At 49.6% G+C, this 16,770-nt stretch overlaps 1 protein-coding gene across 17 annotated transcripts in view; it reads left to right on the top strand.

The window, feature by feature from the left end:
- Positions 1-16,770, top strand: part of IQSEC2 (IQ motif and Sec7 domain ArfGEF 2) — a 130,448-nt gene that overhangs the window by 102,993 nt on the left and 10,685 nt on the right. For 15 of the 17 annotated variants that reach the window (XM_024353368.3, XM_024353367.3, XM_024353366.3 and 12 more), the window contains 8 exons: positions 2,099-2,994; positions 4,390-4,551; positions 5,036-5,158; positions 6,137-6,303; positions 9,808-9,947; positions 11,362-11,487; positions 13,977-14,076; positions 14,965-15,126. In XM_024353368.3, the coding sequence (XP_024209136.1) occupies positions 2,099-2,994; positions 4,390-4,551; positions 5,036-5,158; positions 6,137-6,303; positions 9,808-9,947; positions 11,362-11,487; positions 13,977-14,076; positions 14,965-15,126 (1,876 nt within the window). Of the gene's footprint in view, positions 1-2,098; positions 2,995-4,389; positions 4,552-5,035; positions 5,159-6,136; positions 6,304-9,807; positions 9,948-11,361; positions 11,488-13,976; positions 14,077-14,964; positions 15,127-15,754; positions 16,002-16,098; position 16,770 lie in introns of those variants that run through there. The other 2 variants (XR_002941550.3, XM_024353370.3) reach the window with 2 other exon arrangements.

Below are 16,770 nucleotides of genomic sequence, written 5' to 3'. Positions count from 1 at the left end.
TATACAGGTAATATATATGAAAACACCTAGCACGTAGTAGCTGCTAAGTACGTTAGTTTTCTTCCTAAAACCAAGAAGGTACTTGGTAGAGATTGTTGAATGAATGGAAGAAGCTTTATAAGAGAAAAAGTCACCCTGCTCTAACCTCTATGATCTGGCCTTGCCATCAGCCTGGGCATGCCTCCTTGGAGCTGGTGAAGAGGTGGAGGGAAGGACAGGAGTATTGAAGGGAAGATCTATATCATTCGTCTGTTCATTCATACAACAAAGATTTAATTGAACATCTCTTCTGTGTCAAGCAATGTGTTGAGCTGAGCTAAAAAGAGAGAAACCAGGCCTGGATCCCTCCCTCAAGGGAGGAATGGGGAATAGGAGATCAGTCTGGGAAGCAGGTCTGGTCCCAGCTCTGAGTGCTATTGAAGTCTGATGGGGAAGTATATCTGTTATCTGTTGCTGTGTAACAAATTACCCCCAAATTTGGTAGCTTAAAACTGACCCAAGAGAGTGAGCCTAAACAATAAACATTTATTATTTCATACAGTTTCTGGGGGCCAGGAAGCTGGGAATGGCATGGCTGAGTGGTTCTGGTTCAGGGCCTTTCATGAGGCTGCAGTCAAGCTGTAGGGAGAGCCCGCAATATCTGAAGATTAGACTGGGGCTGGCAGTCTGCTTTCAAGCTCACCCACTTGGCTGTTGGCAGGAGGATTCAATGCCTCACCCTGTGGGCCTCTCCATAGGACTGTTCGTGATGCGGCTTTCCCCAGGTTGGGGGGTCTGAGAGAAAGAGTACAAGTGACAAGCGACCAAGAGTGCTCAAGATGCAAGCTGCAGTCATTTAAAAAATTTTTTTTTAATGTTTTAAATTTTTAAAAAATGTTTTGCAGTTGTTTTTTTTTTTAATAAATTTTTTTTGGCCAGGTGTGGTAGCTCACGCCTGTAATCTCAGCACTTCGGGAGGCCAAGGCGGGCAGGTCACCTGAGGTCAGGAGTTTGAGACCAGCCTGTCCATCATGGCGAAACCCCGTCTCTACTAAAAATACAAAAATTAGCCAAACATGGTGGTGCGCACCTGTAATCCCTGCTACTGGGGAGGCTGAGGAAGGAGAATCGCTTGAACCTGGGAGGTGCAGGTTGCAGTGAGCTGAGATCGTGCCACTGCACTCCAGCCTGGGTGAGAGCAAGACTCTGTCTCAAACAAACAAATAAAAATTTTAGAGACAGTATCTTGCTCTGTTGCCAGGCTGGAGTGTAGTGGCGTGATCATAGCTCACTGCAGCCTCAAACTCCTGGGCTCAAGTGATCCTCCTGCCTCACTCTCCTGAGTAGCTGGGACTACAGGTGTGTGCCACCACACCCAGCTAATGTTTTTATTTTTTGTAGAGATAGAGTCTCGCCATGTTGCCCAGGGTGCTCTTGAACTCCTGGGCTCAAGGGATCCTCCCATCTTGGCCTCCCAAAGTGCTGGGATTACAGGCATGAGCCACCATGCCCAGCCTCTGCAGTCTTTTAAAACCTAATTTCAGAAGTGACATACATTCGCTTCTGCCATATGCTGTTTGTCACACAGACTAACTCTGGTACAATGTGGTACCCTAGGGTGTGAATACCAGGAGGCAGGGATCATTAGCGGCCAGTTTAGAGTCTGGATACCACAGGGAGAGAGCATTACCAGCTGTGGTCCAGATGCTCAAGGTCAAATGTTATGGATTTCCTAAGAGAATTCCCACAGAGGAAACTGGGATTTTGGTTTACTCTGGGGGATGGCAGAGGCAAGAATGTGGCTTGAATCAGGGAGGAGGTAACATTTGGCTTGAGTCTAAATGGACACAAAGGAGGTACTGGGGTGGGAGCTGAGTGGGGAACTTGTGGGCATTAGTCCCAGCTCCTGTGAGCTCACAATGGTTCCCTGGGAGTCATTTTACAGACCACAGAGAGCCTGTCAGGGCTGGGGGAGGGGAATCCACCCTCCTTGCTGACCTACCAGGAAGACTCCCCCTTTTTCCTTACCTCCCTCCCTCATTCCCACCTTCCACCATTCTTCCCTTTATCTTTCTTTCTTTTCTCTCCCTTTCCCTCCTCTCCTCCCCCCCTTGCACAGGTAAAGTCTCTGGCTGAATCCATCGACGAAGCCCTGAACTGCCACCCGTCAGGGCCCATGTCTGAGGAGCCAGGGTCAGCCCAGCTGGAGAAGCGGGAGTCAAAGGAACAGCAAGAGGACAGCTCAGCCACATCCTTCAGTGATCTTCCCCTCTACCTGGATGACACAGTTCCCCAACAATCCCCTGAGCGACTGCCCAGCACAGAACCCCCACCCCAGGGCCGGCCCGAGTTCTGGGCGCCAGCCCCTCTCCCGCCAGTTCCTCCACCAGTGCCATCAGGAACCCGGGAAGACGGTAGCCGTGAGGAAGGCACTCGCAGGGGTCCCGGGTGCTTGGAGTGCCGGGATTTCCGGCTGCGGGCTGCCCACCTTCCCCTGCTTACCATTGAGCCTCCTAGTGACAGCTCCGTGGACCTGAGTGACCGCTCAGATCGCGGCTCTGTCCACCGCCAGCTGGTGTATGAGGCTGATGGCTGCAGCCCCCATGGGACCCTGAAGCACAAGGGGCCACCAGGCAGGGCCCCGATCCCACACCGCCACTACCCAGCCCCTGAAGGCCCAGCCCCAGCCCCACCAGGGCCCCTGCCACCAGCCCCCAACAGTGGCACTGGGCCCAGTGGTGTGGCTGGGGGTCGGAGGTTGGGGAAGTGCGAGGCAGCAGGCGAGAACTCTGATGGTGGAGATAACGAGAGCCTTGAGAGCTCCAGCAATTCCAATGAGACCATCAACTGCAGCTCCGGCTCCTCTTCTCGGGACAGTCTAAGGGAGCCTCCGGCTACCGGCCTGTGCAAGCAGACTTACCAGCGGGAGACAAGGCATAGCTGGGACTCGCCAGCTTTCAACAATGATGTGGTCCAGAGGCGGCACTACCGAATCGGCCTCAACCTCTTCAACAAGTGCGTGCTCCCCGTTCTAGCCTGCTTACCCCTTCCTACCCTGCCACATGCACTTGGGTTCCTGGGACAGAACTCCACACAGTGATCCCTGTTCTGCCATCCTTTCATTTTGTGGAATGGTATTTCTCCCCAGACATTCAGGGAAGAGGATTGGCAACAGGGTGGCAGAGTAGAGAGTCCCTTAACACACCTGGGCTCGGGTCCTAGTACTGCCCCTGGCTGGCTGTGTGATCTTGGGTGAGATGACCCCACTAAATGGATTCTGAACCTTGTCCTCCCCACCTTCCCTTTTTAGAGGGGAGGTGATATGGTGTAGAAAGAGCCCTAGTCTGGGAAACAGGAGACCTGGCCCCCTCAGTCGGCCTTTGGCCAGACTCACTGCATAGCTCTGGGCAAGGTGCATTCCTCCCCTGGGCTTCCATTTTTCCACCTACCACTAGCAGAATGTGTATGTAAGAGGTGTTGGGGGCAGGGTGGTGTGCTGGACCCTTCAGTGACTGTGACTAAGCTCTTTCTAGGTGCCTGGTCTTCTGCCAGGTGTTTAGGAGTGAGGTGGGAGTGTGACATTTGATTAGAAAATAATTGGAAAATATTAGATGTAATTGGAAAACATTAGATGTAATGTAAGCCATTACTTGAATGCCTTACATCTTTATAGCTTATTAAACACTGCCACCTATATTTAATTCTTACAATAACTCAGCAAGGCAGGCAGTAGTGTTCCTATTTTGTAGATAAGGAACCAAGGCTTGGAGAAGCAAAAGGAATTGTCCAAAGTCATACAACTGGGAAGTGATGGATCTGAGACTCCTATGGCATCAGTCCCTTCCAAATTTTAACCTTGTGGGGTCCTAAGGTTCTGGGGTTCTGAATATGGGATAGCTGTGACCCAGATTTTGGCCCAGCTCCCTGGAAATCTAGGGGGCACCTTGTCTATAGAAACACTCAGAGAAAGTTGGTGATACCTGCCTGAGTGGGATGTAGGACGTGGAACAAAGTAACCTCTTCACTTCTTCCCTACTCTGAGGGTCTGTGACTCAGAGGGAAGGTGCTCAGCCCTCTCCTCGGTTCTTGCTGGGAATGTCAAGCCTGGCATAGAGCAGGCTCTCATTAGATACTGATTTTCTTTCAATTGTGGTGTGGCTCCAGTGAAGGGGGATGTTGGGTTGAAGATACCTTGGGATTTTGAAGCTCCTTGAAATGGGCAAGTGGCTTCTTCTCCCTGGGCCTCAGTTTTCTCACTTGTGCCATGATGGGATTGGATCAAATTATGTATTTGACTTTGTTGGTCCTCTGAGGCCGGACTTAGTTGGGCCCAAAATTAGTTCAACAAATGAGACAGAGAGCACAGTTCCAGGAGGACAGTCATCTCATCTACCTCTCCTCTTTCTGCAGGAAGCCAGAGAAGGGTATCCAGTATCTGATCGAGCGGGGCTTCCTGTCAGACACACCGGTGGGAGTGGCTCACTTCATCCTGGAGCGGAAAGGCCTCAGCCGGCAGATGATAGGGGAATTCCTAGGGAACCGGCAGAAGCAGTTCAACAGAGACGTGTTGGAGTGAGGACCCCAGGATGGGGCAGGCTGGGCCAGGGATTCCTGGAAAAGGACAGCAAGAGGGAGGAAGGGGGCAGCCTGTCCCTTTAGCTCAGATAAGCTTTTCAAAACAGGATGAATAGACCTTCCTGCCCCTGTACCCTTCTGCCCCAAAGGGGTCTGATCTTGTTTGGCTTTATTCCTAAAGTCTTCTGGGTGGCCCTGGGCAAGACATGCTCATCCTGTAGCCTGTTTTGGGCCTCAGTTTTCCTGTCTCTGAAATGAGTGGCTTGATGGAAAGGACCTTTAGTGACCACGTGCCTTGCCTCAATTTTCTGAGATGGATTTGATTTCAAACATTCTGTCCTCATGTGTACTTGCTCGGGCCACAGGTCCTGAATTTGAGAGTCTATCAGTGGGGGTGTTGGTCCATTTGAGCAGGTCCAGGTGGGTCAGAGGTTTTCTGCAGAGGAATTGAAAGCGCCACACCTCCTTCTTTGCTCCTTAGCTGTGTGGTGGATGAGATGGACTTCTCCTCCATGGATCTGGATGATGCGCTCCGGAAGTTCCAGTCCCATATCCGGGTTCAGGGTGAGGCCCAGAAAGTGGAGCGACTCATCGAAGCCTTCAGGTGTGCCTACCTCCCACTCGCGAAGCTGCCCCTCCCTCCTGTGGGCATCGACGTAGTATGTGTTTATAAGTCACTTCTCTGAGCCTCATACTTTCTTCACCATAAAACAGAGATGATAAATCCTATCTTGCAAGGCAATTGTGAGGATCAGAGGTAGTGCATATAAAGTATCTAGCTCAGCCTCTGGGACATGGGCATTCGATAAGTGACAACAACATCAGCAATAACAGCTAACATTCACGGAGCACTTACTAGGTATCAGGTGCAGAGCTGAGCACTTTACATGATTATTTCACCGAATAATCACAACCACCCCATAAAGTAGGCACTTCTGTTATTATTCCCATTTTACAGATGAGAAATCAGAAGTTTAGAGAGGTTAAGTAACTTGCCCAGGCTCATACAGTGAATAAGTGGTAGAAACAGGATTTGAACTCGTATGTGTCTGAGTCCATGATCCATCCATGCCCTTAACCATTTTACTGTACTATAAATGCTTTGGAGATCAGATAGACTGGGGTCTAAATCCTGGCTCTGCCACTTTAGGGTATTTAGAAGAGAAACAGGAGTTGCTGAGAACTTGTTTCCCACAATGGGGGAAGGATTTGCTTTGCAGTCAGAAATAACTGGGTTTTCATCCTGGCTTCACCATTTACCAGCTCTATTACCTTGGGCAAGTTACCTCGCCACTTTGAGTCTTAGTCACTTCATCTGTAAAATGGGACTGCCAATAGCTACCTTGCAGGATTATGATAGGATTACGTGAAACAACGTACATAAATCCCCTGGAAGAGCTCTGTAAAAGGTAGCGATTGTGATTTTTACATGCTGGTCTAGGGGAAGCTCTGAAGAGGACAGACCCAGAGATCAAGACAGTATTTCTTGCAGGAAAGGGTTGCTGGTGCCAGACTGGGTGGATGGTGGGTAGGCAGAGATGGCTGGTTCCTGAGTCTGGCTTTGACCCCTCCTGCCCTGCAGCCAGCGGTACTGTGTCTGTAACCCAGCCCTCGTGCGCCAGTTCCGGAACCCAGACACCATCTTCATCCTTGCTTTTGCCATCATCCTCCTCAATACCGACATGTACAGTCCCAGCGTCAAAGCTGAACGAAAGATGAAACTAGATGACTTCATCAAGAACCTGAGAGGTGACTTCCCTATCAGCTTTTCCTGCCCTTCACCTGGAAAGGGAAAGTGGGGGGTAAGGGGAAGGATGCAGGAGATCCCATCTGTTCCTTGGAAATTAATTTGTGATGCTGTCACTTTCTGCCCTAGCTGGATGTTCCCAGGATATTCACTTATTAATTCACTCAAATCGTCATTTGCCCATTGTACTGAGCTTCTACTGTGTACCAGGTTTCTAGGTCCTGGGGTTCAAGCAGTGAACATGATAGATTAAAGTCCTGACTCTTACAAGGCTTTACTCTGATTCATTCATTCATTCATTCATTCAGTAATTCACTTGTCCTTTCCTCGCTCCTTCTTTCCCTCTCTTATTTATGCCCATGAGGACTCATTTAATTATTTTAGGTACCTTTTCCTCTATTCATGCATTCATTTATCACTCGACCAAACAACCAGCCAGCCAGTCAACACTTAGCGCTTAGTGTGTGCCAAGCCCCATGATGGGTGCCAAGGACAATGGAGGGGAATCTGCCATACTCCCTGTTCTAAGAGAGCTCCCTGTGTGTGGGAGAGGCTGACTTGTAGCACCCAGATAACTAACATAAGACAGAAAGTGAACAGTGACATCAGAGAGGCCAAAAGTGCAGTCAGAGCTCAAAGGAGGGAGAGCCCACCTCTAGCTAGCTTCCTGGAGGAGGTAGTATTTTTATTTTAAGGTGGGTCTTGAAGGCATGGAGAAGGTGACACAATAGAGATAGAGGAGGGCTTACCTAGCAATGAGAATACCAAAGGCGCAGAGGCAGGAACATTTATTTTCTTTAGGGAACAATTGAGGGCTGGGTACGGTGGCTCACACCTGTAATCCCAGCACTTTGTGAGGCTGAGGCAGGTGGATCACATGAGGCCAGGAGTTCCAGACCAGCCTGGCCAACATGGGGAAACCCCATCTCTACTAAAAATACAAAAATTAGCAGGCATGGTGGTGCACACCTGTAATCCCAGCCACTCAGGAGGCTGAGGCAGGAGAATTACTTGAACCTGGGAGGTAGAGGTTGCAGTGAGCTAAGATCGCACCACTGCACTCCAGCCTGAGTGACAGAGCAAGACTCTGTCTTGAAGAAAAAAAAAAAAAAAAAGAACAATTGAGATGAGGTCATTGATGGGTTGGGAAGGTCCCAATATATGAGGTTCCAATATATGGAACCAATATATGAGGGCCTTGAATGCCAGATGAAAGGTGTCACCTTGCTCCTTTTGCTTATTCTACTGATGTCGAGCCCTGCCTATCACCAAAGAGCAGCTACTAAAAATGGTACAGATGTTAAGATTATTTAAGCAGAAAAGAAAGAGGGAAATAGAGTCAAAGAAAAAAAGCAAACTGAACACAAGACAAATTGGCTGCCCATCAGGTTTGTGCCGCTGTGGCTGCTCTGGTAAGAAAGTCAGTGCGATGTAGTATGTTCCTTTAGCACCTGTCCAAGGAGGAGATGTGACATTTCCAAGGAAGAAAACATTTTTTTTGTTTTCTGTTTTTTTATTTTATTTGTTTTTTTTTTTTTTTTTTTTTTTTAGAGACGGGGTCTCACTCTCTCACCCAGGCTGGATTGCAGTGGTGCTAGCAGAGCTCACTGCAGCCTTGAACTCCTGGGCTCAAGCGATCCTCCCACCTCAGCCTCCTGAGTAGCTGGGACTATAGGCGCGTGCCACCATGCCCAACTAATTTCTAAATTTTTTGTAGAGACAGGGTCTTGCTAGGTTGCCCAGGCTGGTCTCAAACTCCTTGCCTCAACTCGGCCTCCCAAAGTGCTGGGATTACAGGTGTGAGCCTCCACGTCCTGCCCAGAAAACATTTTCTCTAGTAGAGGATTTAGAGAGAAGAGTGAGTGGGTTTCACTCAGCAATCAGAAGTGGAGAAGGATGGTGAACATGGGAGGAGGGAGTTAGATCAGAGGCCATTTGGAGCTGTCTCCTAGAATTTTGCCATCATTCATTCATCCATTCTTTTTCCCTCTCTCTCAATATATGTGTGTGTGTGTGTGTGTGTGTGTGTGTGTGTGTGTGTAACTTCCCCCTCTAATTATTAAATAAATGAGCAAATAAATGAAGGTAATACGTACTTTATTTCAGAAATGTTGGAAGATTCAGAAAATTAGAAAATTTCTTTTTATCACCCAAAATGTGCCCCCTAGAGGCAATCATAGTTAATGTTTTGGTGCATTCTAATCTTTTCCCCATGCATATGTAACTTTTTATATAGTTCAGATCATACCACACATGCAATTTATCTTACTCTTTTCCCATAATTTGCTACTGTAATTTTCTCATGCTATTGAAATATTTTTGTAAATGTCAAGTTTTTAATAGCTGTGCATTATCTTATTAAATGGATATACTATCCTCTATTGTTAAAATTGAGGTTGTTTCAAATTGTCCCCATAAGTAACACTTAGTGAGTTTTTTTTTTTTTTTTTTTGAGACAGGGTCTTGCTCTGTTGCCTAGGCTGGAGTGCAGTGGTGCAATCATGGTTCACTGCAACCTCCTCCTCCCAGGCTCAAGCTATTATCCCACTTCAGCCTCCCAAGTAGCTGGGGCCACAGGTGTGTGCCACCACACCCAGCTAATATTTGTATTTTTTGTAGAGATGGGATTTTGCCATGTTGCCCAGGTTGGCTCTCGAATTCCTGGGCTCGAGCGATCCACCTGCCTCAGCCTCCCAAAGTGCTGGGATTATACCACGCCTGCCCTAGCATTCTTTTTTTTTTTTTTTTTTTTTTTTTTTTTGAGACAGAGTCTCAATCTTGTTGCTCAGGCTGGAGTGCAGTGGCGCGATCTTGGCTCACTACAGCCTCTGCCTCCCGGGTTCAAGCAATTCTGCCTCAGCCTCCCAAGTACCTGGGACTACAGGCACATGGTGCCATGCCTGGCTAATTTTTTGTATTTTTAGTACAGATGAGGTTTCACCATGTTGGCCAGGATGGTCTTGATCTCCTGACCTCGTGATCCACCTGCCTCGGCCTCCCAAAGTGCTGGGAGTACAGGCGTGAGCCACCATGCCCCGCCTGCACTAGCATTCTTGCACGTACCTCTTGCACATATTTCTGAGTAGTTCCTTAGGGTAGATTCCTAGAAGAGAATCACTGGGTACAAACATTTAGGTTCTTGCCAAATTACCTTCCAAAAGAGTTATGTTACCATACATGCCCACTTCCCTGCACTCTTCCTAGCACTGGATTTCATTTTAAATTATTTTTGCTAATTAGGAAGGCAAACAATAGTATCTGATTGTTTTAATTACAGTGTATTCTGAGTTGTTGAGAAAAAATTCCCCACTCCGGGGAACATAGCAACTGGCTGTTGTATTGAAGGACACCCTCCCTGCCCCAATCCTGGCTAAGGGGCTGAGGGTACCCATTGACCCTCAGTCCTGACTATCGTGGCCCTTGCCTGGGTGTGGGGGTGGTGGAGCACCCCTGCCACCCAATGCCCATAATTATGTGATATATCCCTCTGTTACTCCCTCCCCCAGGGGTTGACAATGGTGAAGACATCCCCCGAGACCTCCTGGTGGGCATCTACCAGCGCATCCAGGGGCGTGAACTGCGGACCAACGATGACCATGTGTCCCAGGTGCAGGCTGTGGAGCGCATGATTGTTGGAAAGAAACCAGTAAGTGCCTTGGGAGGCTGCAGAGGGGCCAGGGTTCAGGTCTGCCTCTGCCACTAAGTGGTAAGTCACTGCACCTCCCTGAGCCCCAGGTGCCCTTTACCTGCAATACAGAGTGGGTGATAATGCATTCCTCAGAAGGCTGTGGTGCAGAGTGAATGCATCGAGCACATTCCAAGGCCCATAGTGGGTACTATATAAATATTAGCATCCTTTTCACCTCCGGCTTTGCCTGTCCATCCTAAGTGAAGAGCCAAGCTAATGGTTAGCAGAAAACCAAAGTAAGAACACACTTTAAGCCAGGTACAATGGCTTGTGCCTGTAATCCCAGCACTTTGGGAGGCCGAGGTGGGCGGATCACCTCAGGTCAGGAGTTCCAGACCAGCCTGGATATCATGGCAAAACCCTGTCTCTACTAAAAATACAAAAATTAGCTGCGGGCGTGATGGTGCATGCCTGGAGTTCCAGCTACTCAGGAGGCTGAGGCAGGAGAATTGCTTGAACCCGGGAGGCGGAGGTTGCAGTGAGCTGAGATCGTGCCAACGCACTCCAGCCTGGGGCCACAGAGCAAGACTCCGTCTCAAAAAAAGAAAAAAAAGAAAACGCTGTAGCCAACAAACATTTGTGGATGCCTTTCCACTGAGCCCAGTATTTGCTGGGCACCAGAGTTGGTGCTGGGCATTCATAGATATGAATCAGACGTGTTCTCTGTCCTTGGGGGCACTCACAGACCAGTCGGGGTGTGAAACAAAGACACATATAATACTTCTGCTTTATGGTCCAGTTTAGGAGAGGAGAAAGGAGAGAGAGACCATTTTCAGCCTGGAGAAATCAGGGAAGGCTTCTTGGAAGAGACAATTTTGGGATTGAATTTTTTTTTTTTTTTTTTTTTTGAGATGGAGTTTCACTCTGTCACTCAGGCTGGAGTGGAGTGGCATGATCTCGGCTCATTGCAACCTCTACCTCCTGGGTTCAAACGATTCTCCTGCCTCAGCCTCCTGAGTACCTGGGATTGCAGGCGCCCACGACCACACCCAGCTAATTTTTGTGTTTTTAGTAGAGACAGGGTTTCACCATGTTGGCCAGGCTGGTCTCGAACTCCTGACCTCAAGTGATCCGCTCGCCTCGGCCTCCCAAAGTGCTGGGATTACAGGCGTGAGCCACTGCGCCCGGCCGGGATGGAAATTTGAAAGGGAGTTGAAATATGACCATGCAGAGCTGGGCAAGAAAGACATTCCAGACAGAGGGGCAAAGGCAAGGTAGCAGAAAAGTTTAGGTCTTAATTGCTGATACCCCTTGTGTCAGAGTGACACACATGTATGAGTGGTAAACTTCTTGCGGTTGAAAGTTAAGGTGCCAGGAGGCCTGAAGCTGATGGGCTGGCCTTGCTGACACCTGTTTCTTCATGCCTGTCTAGGTCCTGTCTCTCCCTCACCGTCGACTGGTTTGCTGCTGCCAGCTCTACGAGGTGCCAGATCCAAACCGCCCCCAGAGGCTAGGGTTGCATCAGCGGGAGGTCTTCCTCTTCAATGATCTCCTTGTGGTATGAGCACTGTGGGGGAGGAGATGGGAGGGAGAGAGTGAGCTTGACACCTAAGTCTGGTGTGAACCATATTGATGTTGGTGTGTGGTGTGTGGAGTGTGGCGGGCGAGGTGTTCTGCCATGCCATCTGCATGGTCTCAGGCAAGGCCCAGGCCTTCTCTGCCCCTCCTTTTCCTCACAGATGCATTTGGAGGTAGTAACAGACACACAGGGACAGAAAATATGAGGACCAAAGGAGATGACAGACTTACAACCTGGGAAGTGGTAGGAAATATCCCTGTCCACCTCAACAGCCCATAGGGTTGTGTGAAGAGGGGTGAACCTGCGACCCCCCAGGTCAGTCTGGAAATCTTCAGTAATCAAGATGCTTGAAGTGGGCTCGGCACCGTGGCTCACACCTATAGTCCCAGAACTTTGGGAGGCCAAGGCAGTTTGAATCACTTGAGCCCAGGAGTTTTGAGACCAGCTTGGGCAACATGTCGAAACCCTGTCTCCACAAAAAATACAAAAATTAGCCGGGCATGGTGGTGTGCAGCTGTAGTCCCAGCTACTTGGGAGGCTGAGTCGGGAGGATCACTTGAGCCCAGGAGGCAGAGGTTGCAGTGTGCTGTGATCGCACCACTGCATTCCAACCTGGGCAACAGAGCCAGACCCTGCCTCAAAAATAAATAAATAAATAATAAAAACAAAATTTAAAAAAGATGCTTGGGCCAGGCACGGTGGCTCAAGCCTGTAATCCCAGCACTTTGGGAGGCCGAGGTGGGTGGATCACCTGAGGTCAGGAGTTCAAGACCAGCCTGGCCAACATGGAGAAACCTCGTCTCTACTAAAAATATAAGAAATTAGCTGGGCGCAGTGGCGCATGCCTGTAGTCCCAGCTACTGGGGAGGCCAAGGCAGGAGAATCGCTTGAACCCAGGAGGCGGAGGTTGCAGTGAGCTGAGATGGCTCCATTGCACTCCAGCCTGGGCGACAAGTGAAACTCTGTCTCAAAAAAAAAAAAAAAAAAAGATGCTTGAAGTGATTCTTCAAACTGAGCTCATTACAAGTAGAGATGTTTGTCTTTTAGGGATGGGACTCTTAGGACTTTGCAGGTTGGAAGGGACTTTCAGGGTCCAGCTTCCTAGATGGCCCACTGGATGTATGACTGCAGGGACAGAAAGCCGCCTTCCTCTAAGGCAGCCAGTTGCCTTGTTAGGCAGCTCTGACTGCTAGAATTTGTCTCCCTGTGGGTTTCTTCCAGCCATCTGCACTCAACCCTTGGCATCACAAAGAACAAGTGTTGTCCCTCTGCTCCAAGACAGCTCTCCAGGGATTTGAGGACTCTCTTGATCCTGTTCCCCCTGTGGTCTTCTCTCCTTTAGAGCAGGGTTTCTCAGTCTCATCACTGTTGACATTTGGGGCTGGATAATTCTTTGCGGGGACTGTCCTGTGCACTGTAGGATGTTTAGCAGCACCCTGGTCTCTACCTACTAGGTGCTAGTAGCAACCCTTCAACCAAAAATGTCTCCAGATGTTGCTCCGTGTCCTCTGGGGGCAATATCACCCCCAGTTGAGCATTGCTGCTTTAGCCGAAGTATTTCCATGCTCCCTCTGAGCCTTAGTTTCCTCCTCTGTGAAATGGAACTAACCCCTACTTCACAGGGTTGTCATGAGGATGAAATGAAGTAAGAGGTTATATGTGGAATCTGCCCTACCCCAGGGAGTACCTGGCCCACACAGTCAATGTGTAGACATCCCTCAGGTACTGAAACTGGTGTATGTCCAGCTCTATGCTAGGCACTGGGTATGCCAGGATGAATCAGACTTAGTCCCTGTTCTCAGGGAGCTCACAGCCCAAAGGACCTAAAAAAGTGCTTTGCGTCATTGTGCCATCCTGAAATCAAAACATTTCCTTTTACGAGCCACTTGCAGACCGCCTGAGGTGTTTGCAGCCTGTGTTAGTTGAGTCCAGAGTGCCCAAGTACTCGACAAAGATGTTGGGTTGTTGAGAGGAAGACTTATTAACTCTCTACATGGGTTCAGCAGAGATTGCCATTAAGTGCAGGCTCTGGTAAGGCCTGGTGACAGAACCCGACAACCAGACTCCTGCCCTCCAGTCCAGCAGGGGGCGATCACACACTCAGAGGACTAGCATAGTGCCTGACAAGGGAAAGGCACTGAATCACCATTCTGGAGCTCAGAAAAGGGGTTTACAAATCTCTGTGGGATGTTGGAGCAGGCTTCCTGGAGGAAGCAGGATTCAGTTAGTTTCTGGAAATGTGGTAAATGTCTGTGGTGCATGGTCATTACATCAGGAACTTGCGTTTTCTTCCATGTCTCCCATTCTGTCCCTCAAGCTTCCATTCTCCCCAGCTTGTGGGCATGTGTGTTTGTGTGTGTGTGTCTGTTAATGGGGTGGGAGGGGAGGGTGGTTACCAGAAATAGGTGCCACATGGAAATCCCCCACCCAAAGCGCTGCCTCTTGTCTTTTTCCCACCCCTGCCAAAGGTCACCAAAATTTTCCAGAAGAAGAAGATCTTGGTGACGTACAGTTTCCGTCAGTCTTTCCCCCTCGTGGAAATGCACATGCAGCTCTTCCAGAATTCATGTGAGTCCCTTCTTGGATCCCAGCTCCTGAGAGTCTATGTCATGGCCCCCATGCTCACCCGTCATCTATACCAGCTCCAGTTTTCGGAGTCCCTTACAACCGGACTAAGGGTCTCCAAAGCACCTACTTGGTCCCAGGATGAGGGGCAGGCCAGGGTGGAGTATGACTTGGGTCTAGCCCCTGGTTAGCTCATGGTCTTGCAGAGAACCACAGTGCATGTGTTGTCTGGTGGGCCAAAGAGACGGTGATCATGCTGTGCTCTGAAGGATGAACCAGGAGGAGCTTTGTTGCATGGTATTCCTGGCAGCAGAAGCAATGTGAGTTGAGGCAGAGGTGAGAAGGAAAGGGTTTCGAGAGAGCAGTGCATAGTTGTGTGCCTTTACATCCTGCAGTACAGGGAGTAAGAGGGCCACAGCTACCAGGAGTTTGAGGGCTTTGGGGCAAAGGGGAGCTGCTAAACATGCTCAAGCAGAGAAGAGGCATGATCAGAGTTAGACAGTAGAAAAATTATTTCATGGGCTAGGCATGGTGGCTCACACCTGTAATCCCAGCACTTTGGGAGGCCAAGGCAAGAGGATCGCTTGAGCCCAGGAATTCGAAACCAGCCTGGGCAACATAGTGAGACCCCATCTCTACTGAAAATAAAAAAAAATCTGTGCATGTGGTGCGTGCCCATGGTCCCAGCTACCCAGGAGGCTGAGGCAGAAGGATCACTTGAGCCCAGGAGTTCAAGGCTGCAGTGAGCCATGATGGCACCACTGCACTCCAGCCTGGGTGACAGAGAGATGTTGTCTCAGAAAAAAAAGAGCAGAAAAGAAAAATTATTTTATGTATGAGCCACCTTGCACCAGTCCCAACAGAGGTGCCCAGTCTCCCCTTTCTCCACAGATTACCAGTTTGGGATCAAGTTGCTGTCTGCAGTACCTGGTGGGGAGCGAAAAGTCCTCATCATCTTCAATGCCCCCAGCCTCCAGGACCGGCTGCGCTTTACATCCGACCTGCGCGAGTCCATTGCGGAGGTGCAGGAGATGGAGAAATACCGTGTGGAGTGTGAGTAGCCCAGCCATGTCTCCTCCCTGCTCTCCTGAAACAGTACCCTGCAGAAACCAAGAATCCTATCCTCAGAGAATCTCAGAGTTGAGGGTTAGCCTGTCCAACCTTCCCATCCTCGTTTCAAGAATTCTTCAGCCTCTGCTTGAATACCTTCAGTGACAAGGGGCGCATTACCTCCCAACCCCATTATTATCCTGAACTCTAATTATGAGCCAACTATTCCTTCTAGTGAAAGGTATCAGGGAGAAGAATCAGAGTATTGGAGGTAGGACTATAGTTTTAGATCCCAGGTATACTACTCATTATCTGGGTGAACTGGAGCAAATTGCCTAACCTGCCGAGCCCCAGTTTCTTCCTATACGAAATTGGGGTAATGAAGTCTCCTTCACAGAGTCATGGAGATGAAATGAGACAAGGTAGCCGAAATGTCCCAACACATCTTAGGCATTCAAAAAATCCGTATTTCCTGTCCCACCCTCTCTCCTCCTCTGCCCACATATCAATTCCTGAGCTGAATCCCAGTGGGCTATCCTCTCAGCCCCCAGGGGCCACACCAAGTCATTTTGATCATATATATATAATGGAAAATAGTGATTACATCTCATTCCTCCCGATGCCCTCCAAGTTTTCTCTTCTCCAGGCTAAGCAGTCACAGTTAAGTAACATGGTGTTAAGGAGAAAGAGGCAGGCAGACAGAGACGAGGCGGCGGACAGCTCCTTGGTGAGGCCTTCACAGCTCCAGGGCCACTCTACTCCTCAGCGAGGCAGGGATAGAAATTTCAGTTCACCAGATCCTTTGAGACCCTGGGGAAATCCTGAGAGAGGGATTAGTAGCCCAAGACGAGGGGAGGCCAGTAGACACGTGTTTCTATGAGCTCCGTGGGGAGGTGGGGCTGTAGGAGGCCGGAAGCACCCAAGCTCTGGAATCAGGCAGACCTGCTTCCAGAATGTCGGCTCTGCCATTTCCAGCTGTATGACCCTGGGCAAGCTCTAAGACTTCTCGGATACTCAGTTTCTTCCTCTGCACAATGTGGATGCTAATACTGACCTCAGAACTGTTGTGAGGACTGAGAGAGATCAAGTATGTGTAGCGCCCAGCATACTGCCTGGCACATAATAAGAGGATTTGATTCCTGTCAGTTTCCTGCTCCTGCCCTTCCAGGAGCCCCTCTGCTCCGGAGCAAGGTATCTGAGAACTGACTGAACTCTGGAAAGATTGCCCTTTGCCATAGGCTAGAAGGGCCTTACCGTCCTTACTGTGAACCATCTGCCATGAAGCTCTTTTTTGAAGGGCAGGGGTGCTTTGGGAGACCTGATTGCAAGAGGGCATGGGAGGGGAGAAGTCAGAAGGGTGAAAGGAAGGGAAAGGGAACAGGGAGAGCAGGCACCAAGAGGGATGAAGGGAAGGCTGAGCAGGAAGGGAGGGTGCAAGACAGGAGCTGGGCACTAAGGGTGCTTCGGTGATGGAGCTGCAGTTTTGGGGGAGACAAGGGCTGGTCGTCCAAGGGGCAAAACACGAAGCCTGGGGACAGAGGGAGGGAGGAGGGAGGAGGAAGGAGAATGGCCCATGGAGGGCTAGGGTCAGTCAGATGGGCTCTCACTCCTGTTCCTGACCTTTGCTCCCTGTCTCCCCGACTGCCA

This window comes from Pan troglodytes, chromosome X, assembly GCF_028858775.2.
Source record: "Pan troglodytes isolate AG18354 chromosome X, NHGRI_mPanTro3-v2.0_pri, whole genome shotgun sequence".
Classification (NCBI taxonomy): domain Eukaryota; kingdom Metazoa; phylum Chordata; class Mammalia; order Primates; family Hominidae; genus Pan; species Pan troglodytes.
The sequence above is the reverse complement of the archived record's forward strand: the minus strand, read 5'-3'. Positions and strand labels throughout refer to the sequence as shown.